At 43.0% G+C, this 10,054-nt stretch overlaps 1 protein-coding gene across 2 annotated transcripts; it reads right to left on the bottom strand.

Annotated features, from left to right (window-relative positions):
• Window positions 1-871: 871 nt before the first annotated feature.
• On the bottom strand, window positions 872-6,974 carry LOC115177808 (gastrula zinc finger protein XlCGF17.1-like). 2 transcript variants are annotated; one of them, XM_029738782.1, is made up of 3 exons: window positions 5,864-6,974; window positions 5,124-5,196; window positions 872-2,063 (listed from the first exon to the last, which is right to left on the bottom strand). In XM_029738782.1, the coding sequence occupies exons 1-3, from the start codon at window positions 6,132-6,134 to the stop codon at window positions 2,039-2,041; spliced, it is 369 nt and encodes a 122-aa protein (XP_029594642.1). In that variant the 5' UTR covers window positions 6,135-6,974; the 3' UTR covers window positions 872-2,038. The 2 variants fall into 2 exon arrangements, with proteins under 2 accessions (XP_029594642.1, XP_029594641.1); XM_029738781.1 differs by lacking the exon at window positions 5,124-5,196 and having other exon boundaries at window positions 5,864-6,600.
• Between the last annotated feature and the right edge of the window lie 3,080 nt (window positions 6,975-10,054).

Below are 10,054 nucleotides of genomic sequence, written 5' to 3'. Positions count from 1 at the left end.
ATCTAATTGGAGATTCAGAGACCCCAAGATGACCAAGTTCTGGAATTCTAATTCTAATGGGAGATTCAGAGACTTGGTGACCCCAAGATGACCAAATTCTGGAATTCTAATTCTAATTGGAGATTGAGACTTGGTGACCCCAAGATGACCAAGTTCTGTAATTCTAATTGGAGATTCAGAGACTTGGTGACACCAAGATGACCAAGTTCTGTAATTCTAATCGGAGATTGAGACTTGGTGACCCCAAGATGACCAAGTTCTGGAATTCTAATTGTAATTGGAGATTGAGACTTGGTGACCACAAGATGACCAAGTTCTGGAATTCTAATTCTAATTGGAGATTGAGACTTGGTGACCACAAGATGACCAAGTTCTGGTATTCTAATTCTAATTGGAGATTGAGACTTGGTGACCCCGAGATGACCAAGTTCTGGAATTCTTCAACTGTGGCCCTTCCTGAACCATACTCCTCAGTGTGTGTGGAGATAAGATACACTTGTGTCCTCTACCAGGCAAGTTTACCACTGTTCCAGTGGTTTTAAACTTCTTCATTATTGCCCTAGCTATTGTTTTTTGCACATTGCCTGATTTATGAAGGTCAACAAACGTTTGTCTCTTTTCGTTTGAGCTATTTGCCCTTCCCCATGCACTCACTACTGTAAGTGGCTCTGGATAAAAGCATCTGCTAAATGACTCACTACTGTAGAGGCTCTGGATAAGAGTCTGCTAAACTACTCACGTCAATGTGATGGCAGATGAATTTTTACATGTGTTACATAACTTTTATACCCCAGTGACACAGGAAGACATGAACTATAAAAAAAAAAAGTTTCATGTTGTGGTGGAAATTCAACACCAGGGACGCCTGAAGTCAATTTTAAACGAATCACTCTTTATTATCACGGCCCGGAGAGGTTCACAAACTCAATCCAAGCTTGATGAAAAGGGCGTTCCCTTTCAGTCCTTATATACTGCTACACAATCAAGTCATATCAGCATGATTTACATTATTCATTATTAACGTTGGTTCCTGCATGTGACTTACTGATACCTCATGAGGCTGATATACTCCTTTTGTCCCACAGAACAATGTTCTGGGCCGTACTGCTAAATTTCTTATGGTTTACTCCCATCAACAGTCAGTCACTCGCATGAACCAAACCAAGACGTAATTACAGAGCAGCATTAATCTAAACAATCTGATACACAGAGAGAAAAATGTCCCATCACAATGTTAATGTAGATTTCATTTTTTATTTTATTTAATAAACAAGAATCTTTACGGGTGCCAATAAATGAAAGCTAAAGTTTTTTTTTTTTTAAACAAAATATTTTTCTCTGAGCAATTATATATGTATAAAACACAATTTCCCCCCAAAAATGTCAGCATACAATATTCAGCTCAGTACTTGTATTGTTGATCTTAAACACATCTTTATCAAGGGTGTTAATAATTTTGGAGGTGGTTATTCCGGGGACTTAACTGGTCTTAACAACGTTAGGTCTTCTCCCCTCCTGTGTGTGTTCTGTCAAACTCTTTCCACATTGGGAGCATTGGAAAGGCTTCTCTCGTGTGTGTGTCATTTCATGCTTTTTCAGTATCCCTAAATAGGTAAAACTCTTTTCACACAGGGAGCAGTGGAAAGGCTTCTCTCCTGTGTGTATCCTCGCATGCATTTTCAGGTTGCCTAACTTGTTATAACTCTTTTTACACTGAGAACATTGGAAAGGCTTATCTCCGGTGTGTGTTCTCTCATGCTCTTTCAGATGTGATGACTGGACAAATCTCTGGCCACACTGAGAGCATTGAAAAGGCCTCTCTACAGAGTGTGTTCTTTCATGCACTTTTAGATACCCTAAGTGTCCAAAACCCATTCCACACTGGGAGCAATGATAAGGCTTCTCCCCTGTGTGCGTTCTCTTATGTTCTTTCAGGTGCTTTAACCTGAAAAATATCTTTCCACACTGTGAGCAGTGGTGTCGCCTCACTGGTTTGGACGTCTCTGGATCTGGTTCTCCTGAAGGACTCTTTCCTCTGTCAGAGTGACAGTCTGATATCGCTCCTGTCAAAGAAAAAAACGGAGTATTTGGTTAAACAGCGAGACCTGAATAAAATCTCCTCATGATTAAACTGTCTTCCTATGAGGTTTAATCCAGACTAGATCCTTCAACAAAATCAATAGTTTGGATCCTGGGGGCTGATTGGTTGACAGGTGTTAGTTATTTACGATAATAAATAACAGTTCCATTTGAATTATCCATGTACATCTACTGTCCCACAGCCCAGCAAGGTAATTCATCAACTGTATCTCCACTGTCCCACAGCCCAGCCAGTAGGGTTGCAAAGGGTCGGAAACTTTCCGGAAATTTTCCATGGGTAGTTAAGCCTGGGAGATTTGCTTAAATTCATCAAAAACGTTAGTTTATAACAGTGAACCTTTTTTGTGGGATACACATAAGGCAATTCTAGGTCTTGTGGCATATTTTGGTTAAACTATCCCCAATTCAATGGAATTGCAACCCTCTGCATGCACAGCATTCTTCCATCACATGTACAGCTGATTCTCAAGATCTGGTACACTAATGAGATGCTATTGAACCAACACTACTACACTGTCTGAGCCCAGGACTACATGCTTTCTGGTAAGTATTGATTACAATACTGGGTGGGGTGAATATATTGTATATGACATACATTATTTTTTGTTAATTAGTAAATAGTAGCCTACAGCAAAGTGTGTTTAAATAATTTATAACTTGTTAATTTCTGCTAGTTAGTTTTTGCTACCATGTGGGTTTTAGCTTGCTTGAGCTAACTGAGGAGTGTTAACTCACCTGTTTCCATACATGTTTCATTTTAAAACTTATCTTACAAAGGAGTTGTTTAATCTAACTGCTTAACTGTTTATCTGTACATGGAATTGTGTATATATATATATATATATTATTTTTTTACTCTTTTTTCTAATCTATACAGGAAAATGTCACGGGCACCATCTGATGTGTGCAGACAATTCACTGCAGCTAATGTAGAAGGAAAAGCCGTGTACATTTGCAAATACTGCGCCAAATCATATGTGAAGAATGCAACAACGATGCAAAATCATCTGGCCAAGTGCATAAAGTTCCCTCAGCGCTCACAACAAGCAACCTCTGACAAAAGTCCCTCTACTTCTATTCGAGGTGAAAATGATTAATCAGACACCTTATCGGTAGCAACAGCTCATGATCCTCCTGGAATCAGAAGTTTTTTGACTCAATGTAGGAACGTAGTCAGAGAAATGCTGATGAATGTCTTGCTCAAGCTGTGTATGCAACTGGTTCTCTGATGCACACAGGCAATGTGTATTGGAAGAGATTTCTGAATGTTCTTCACCCAGCATACACCCCTCCAACCAGCCATGCTTTTTCTACTCATTTACTGGATGCAGAGTTCAAGTGAAGGTCAAGCAAATCATAGAGAAAGCAGACTGTATTGCAATCATCTCTGATGGGTGGTTGAATGTTTGTGGGCAAGGAATAATTAACTACATCATCTCCACCACGCAACCAGTATTCTACAAGAGCACAGACACAAGGGACAACAGACACACCGGTCTCTACATTGCAGATGAGCTGAAGGCAGTCATTGACCACAGAAGGTGTTTGCACTGGTGACAGACAATGCTGTGAACACAAAGGCTGCTTGGTCTAAAGTGGAGGAGTCCTACCCTCACATCACACCCATTGACTGTGCTACTCATGCATTGAATCTGCTCCTCAAAGACATCATGGCACTGAAAACAATGGATACACTCTACAAGAGAGCCAAGGAAATGGTTAGGTATGTGAAGGGTCATCAAGTTATAGCAGCAATCTACCTCAACAAGCAAAGTGGGAAGAATAAGAGCACCACATTGAAGCTGTCCAGCAACACCCATTGGGTTGGTGTTGTCATCATGTTTGACAGTCTCCTGGAGGGGAAGGAGTCTCTCCAAGAAATGGCCATATCACAGTCTGCCGATATGGACAGCCCCATCAAGAGGATCCTCCTGGATTATGTATTTTGGGAGAGTGGTAAGCAGCCTGAAACTCCTGAAACCTATAGCAGTAGCCATTGCACAGATTGAGGGAGACAATGCCATCCTGTCTGATGTTCAGACTGCTTGCAGATGTAAGACAAGAAATCCGTACTGCCCTGCCCACTTCACTGTTGCTCCAAGCAGAGGAAACTGCAGTTCTGAAATACATTAAAAAACGTGAAGACTTCTGCCTGAAGCCCATACACGCCGCAGCGTACATGTTGGACCCCAAGTATGCTGGCAAGAGCATCCTGTCTGGTGCAGAGATCAACAAGGCCTATGGTGTCATCACTACCGTGTCTCGCCACCTTGACCTGGGAGAGGGCAAGGTTCTGGGCAGTCTGGCGAAGTACACTTCCAAGCAAGGGCTTTGGGATGGAGATGCAATATGGCAGTCGTGCCAACATATCTCATCAGCCACCTGGTAGAAGGGACTTTGTGGATCTGAGACTCTTTCCCCTGTTGCCTCCATCATCCTCCAAATCCCACCAACATCAGCCGCCTCAGAGCGCAACTGGTCCTTGTTTGGGAACACACACCAAAGCACGCAACAGGCCGACCAATACAAGGGCTGAAAAATTGGTGGCCATCCGGGCAAATTTGAGGCTTTTTGAGCCTGACAACGACTCATCCTCAACAAGGTTGGAAAGTGACAGGGAGAAGACACGGAAGCCTGAGAGGAAGACAACCAAAGCTTTAGTTTGTAGACTATCATTTTACAGATGATTGTTGAAAACGTTTTTGGGAGATGCGATGGATCATTGGGGATCGTTCAATATTCCCTTTCTTTTGTTGTTCAGTGAAATCATCCCATGTGAAGAGTCAACTCATTTAATTAAAGTTCAATTCGTAACTAAGTTGTTTTTAAAATTTCTTTTGGAAGGATTTAATCATTTGCAATTATGTCTACTTATGATAAGGTTTATGTTTCTGTCTCCATATGATATGGTAACTATATCAAATGCAAAAAGACATTACATTTAAATGGTATTAATATTAATTCCCATGTATTCCCACGGAAAGTTTTCCCCTCTGAATTTTCCCCAAAATGTGCAACCCTACCAGCCAGGTAATGCATCAACTGTATCTCCACTGTCCCACAGCCCAGCCAGGTGATGCATCAACTGTATCTCCACTGGAAGAAAAAAATAGACATTCTTATCCCATGCAAGATAATAACCATTTTACTCAAACCTGTAAATGATCATGAATAACACAGTGTTTAGGGCTGTTTCCCAGCACTCCGCTTCGCAACATGCCTAAGAACAGCCCTTAGTGTTACTCACGATAATCCACAGGTTGTCGTGCCTTGTTGCTTCAATTAAATAACTGGTGGCCAGTTCCTTTTACAACATTTCATCCAGATCAAAATAATCCTCGTCTTGATTCGGTTGTCTTCATCATTTGCAAATCAGACATGAGTTGGTGGTAATAACAGGTTATATGATGTGGTATCATAGATATTTTAAATCTTACCTTATATTAAAACAATGAAGAACCTAATGACCCCATTGAGATTATAAAAACACTAATGATTGTAGCGCTTCAAAACAAGTTTTAAAAAATATATAATTTACTCATGGGTTGTCGAGTATAGAGTAAAGACAGAGCAAAGCACTACAGAAAGAGATTTGGAACAAGTAATGTAATTTAATCCAGTAACGTTTTGTTGGTTGACCCCATTCTTTTTGTAGCTTTAACAATTCCTAAAGTACAGAGCAACACATTCAAGTGTAGAACGCTCTTTTAAAAACCAGACATTAGTTCAACAACTGCAGAATTGTTTTTAAGATGGTACTCACTGGTGTTAATCAGATTTCCAGTCTTCTCTTCCTTCACTCCAAAAACGTCTTCCTCATCCAATGTGACAGTGATCTCCCCCTCCACTCCAACATCTGCATCCTGCTCTTTCGCTTCCTCCTGTTTCACTCTGAAAGCTTCTTCCTCTTCTTTCACTGTAACAGCCTCACCCGCTACTTCTTTTTTGACGGTGACAGCCTCCTCTTCCATCTCCTCTTTCACCGTCCAGCAGACCTCTTCTTCAGCAGGGGGAGAGTAGCTTAGTGAGCTCATGGTCGGGGATGTTAGCTAGCTAGTTAGCATTAATGACAAGTCAAGTGCTACTGCTAATTTAACCAGCCAGCTAGCGACTACTAGCAACGTAAAATTAAATGCGACAATTAGCTAGCTATACGACACAAGTGTGTTTAAAACAGTGGCTAATACACACCGAAAGTGTCTGTGCTTGAACGTTTTAGTTATATTGGCTAGCAAGCTACCGTGGTTGATAACAAGATCAGCGTCCCGTCAGCAACACAAAAAAGTACTTCCGGGTCACGGAATTTTGGAAGATTTTCTAAATAAATGTCCTTCACGTAATAGTGGAAAGGTGTCAATGACCTGTATTTATTAATTATATATGATACGTAATTGTCTTAACATTAACAATTATTTATATTTGCAACATTTGTAACATTTGCATTAAATATGGGTTTTAAACCATGTTCCAAGGTCAAATAAATGGCCACACATAAATGGCCATATTTCGTACTGTCTTTATAAAGCAAAACATATTGCGGGTGCCGCAGCAAAAGTATTGTAGAGAATACTCAGTAGGGTTTGTAGAATATATATACTGTATATTCCTCAATGTTAATGAGGGATAGACACCACTTCCCTCCCTCCACTACACCACCCTAACCCCAACTAGCCTCTCTAACCTTCTAAAGCCCTAGACACCACTTCCCTCCCTCCACTACACCACCCAAACCCCAACTAGTCTCTCTAACCCTCTAAAGCCCTAGACACCACTTCCCTCCCTCCACTACACCGCCCAAACCCCAACTAGTCTCTCTAACCCTCTAAAGCCCTAGACACCACTTCCCTCCCTCCACTACACCACCCAAACCCCAACTAGCCTCTCTAACCCTCTAAAGCCCTAGACACCACTTCCCTCCCTCCACTACACCACCCAAACCCCAACCCCGTCCAGTCTCTTCCTATCTACATCACAGTTCACAAAATATCACCACACACGCCACACCACAACACACACGCCACACCACACCACAACACACACGCCACACCACACCACAACACACACGCCACACCACACCACACCACAACACACACGCCACCGTTTTCCTCCACTAAACTCTCATCCCCACAGACCTGTTTCCTGTCTCCCTATCATCCACAACGTGGCGTTCAGACCCGTATAACCAAACCATATCTACTGCGTTCAGACCCGTATAACCAAACCATATCTACTGCGTTCAGACCTGTATAACCAAACCATATCTACTGCGTTCAGACCTGTATAACCAAACCATATCTACTGCGTTCAGACCCGTATAACCAAACCATATCTACTGCGTTCAGACCTGTATAACCAAACCATATCTACTGCGTTCAGACCCGTATAACCAAACCATATCTACTGCGTTCAGACCCGTATAACCAAACCATATCTACTGCGTTCAGACCCGTATAACCAAACCATATCTACTGCGTTCAGACCCGTATAACAAAACCATATCTACTGCATTCAGACCCGTATAACCAAACCATATCTACTGCGTTCAGACCCGTATAACCAAACCATATCTACTGCGTTCAGACCTGTATAACAAAACCATATCTACTGCGTTCAGACCCGTATAACCAAACCATATCTACTGCGTTCAGACCTGTATAACAAAACCATATCTACTGCGTTCAGACCCGTATAACCAAACCATATCTACTGCGTTCAGACCCGTATAACCAAACCATATCTACTGCGTTCAGACCCGTATAACCAAACCATATCTACTGCGTTCAGACCCGTATAACCAAACCATATCTACTGCATTCAGACCCGTATAACCAAACCATATCTACTGCGTTCAGACCCGTATAACCAAACCATATCTACTGCGTTCAGACCCGTATAACCAAACCAGATCTACTGCGTTCAGACCTGTATAACAAAACCATATCTACTGCGTTCAGACCCGTATAACCAAACCATATCTACTGCGTTCAGACCTGTATAACCAAACCATATCTACTGCGTTCAGACCCGTATAACCAAACCATATCTACTGCGTTCAGACCCGTATAACCAAACCATATCTACTGTGTTCAGACCTGAATAACAAAACCATATCTACTGCGTTCAGACCCGTATGACCAAACCGTATCTACTCTAAACAACTTCCTCTCTCCTATATCCCATACTCCCCACCTCTTGCTTAACTGACCAGTGCACGCAATAGTTTAAAGTTGAGCCACCTTTGTGTTAATGGTTACTGCGACTTCAACTCAGAGTTGACCAGAGTGAGCTTCCAAACCCCTCTGTAGTGTTCCATCACCCCTCTGTAGTGTTCCAGGAGGTTTCAAACCCCTCTGTAGTGTTCCATCACCCCTCTGTAGTGTTCCAGGAGGTTCCAAACCCCTCTGTAGTGTTCCAGGAGATTCTAAACTCCCCTATGTGCTCCATCACCCCTCTGTAGTGTTCCAGGAGATTCTAAACACCTCTATGTGCTCCATCACCCCTCTGTAGTGTTCCAGGATATTCCAAACTCCTCTGTGTTCCATCACCCCTCTGTAGTGCTCCATCACCCCTCTGTAGTGCTCCAGGAACTTCTAAATTCCTCTGTGTTCTCTGAACTTCTGAACTTCTGAACCCCTCTGTAGTGTTCCAGGAGGTTCCAAACTCCTCTATGTGCTCCATCACTCCTCTATGTGTTCCATCACCCCTCTGTAGTGCTCCAGGAATGACACACAAAGCACAGGAGGCTGCTGATGGGAGGACGGCTCATAATAATGTCTGGAACGGAGCAAATGGAATGGCATCAAACACCTGGAAACCATGGAAACCATGTGTTGGATGTATTTGATGCCATTCCACCGATTCCACTCCAGTCATTACTATAAGCCCCTCCTCCTCAATTAAGGTGCCACCAGCCTCCTATGACATACACACTGATACACATGTACAGACACAGCCAGAGTTTAAAAAAGGACCATTTAATCACAGAGCGTATACATTAAACCTGTCACACTCTATATTCAGTCCATGTGTTGAAATAAAATAAAAACATGCACATTGAATTTTGAGTCTTGGAGTTTAATCAAATTACTATTGGCATTGACCCTCCTATTTTAGTCATATTACTCTACACTGACTCTCTTCCACAGGCTGGATGTACTCTACCCACACACTGGACTCTACCCATACACTGGACTATAACCACACACTGGACTCTACCCACACACTGGACTCTACCCACACACTGGACTCTACCCATACACTGGACTCTACCCACACACTGGACTCTACCCATACACTGGACTCTACCCACACACTGGACTCTACCCACACACTGGACTATAAACCACACACTGGACTCTACCCACACACTGGACTCTACCCACACACTGGACTCTACCCACACACTGGACTCTACCCACACACTGGACTCTACCCACACACTGGACTCTACCCACACACTGGACTCTACCCACACACTGGACTATAACCACACACTGGACTCTACCCACACACTGGACTCTACCCACACACTGGACTATAACCACACACTGGACTCTACCCACACACTGGACTCTACCCACACACTGGACTCTACCCACACACTGGACTATAACCACACACTGGACTCTACCCACACACTGGACTCTACCCACACACTGGACTATAACCACACACTGGACTCTACCCACACACTGGACTATAACCACACACTGGACTCTAAACCACACACTGGACTCTACCCACACACTGGACTATACCCACACACTGGACTCTACCCACACACTGGACTCTACCCACACACTGGACTCTACCCACACACTGGACTCTACCCACACACTGGACTATAACCACACACTGGACTCTACCCACACACTGGACTCTACCCACACACTGGACTCTAAACCACACACTGGACTCTACCCACACACTGGACTATACCCACACACTGGACTCT

This window comes from Salmo trutta, chromosome 38 (genome assembly GCF_901001165.1).
Source record: "Salmo trutta chromosome 38, fSalTru1.1, whole genome shotgun sequence".
In the NCBI taxonomy this organism is placed as follows: domain Eukaryota; kingdom Metazoa; phylum Chordata; class Actinopteri; order Salmoniformes; family Salmonidae; genus Salmo; species Salmo trutta.
Note: the sequence above shows the minus strand (reverse complement) of the source record. Positions and strands in the feature narration are given on the sequence as shown.

Bases quoted from the DNA above. Each gene is read 5' to 3' on its own strand.
- LOC115177808 (XM_029738781.1), bottom strand. From the start codon at position 6,134: ATGAGCTCACTAAGCTACTCTCCCCCTGCTGAAGAAGAGGTCTGCTGG. The intron at 2,064-5,863 runs GTGAGTACCATC...TTTCTTTGACAG, and splicing joins TGGAAATCTGATTAACACCA to GAGCGATATCAGACTGTCAC.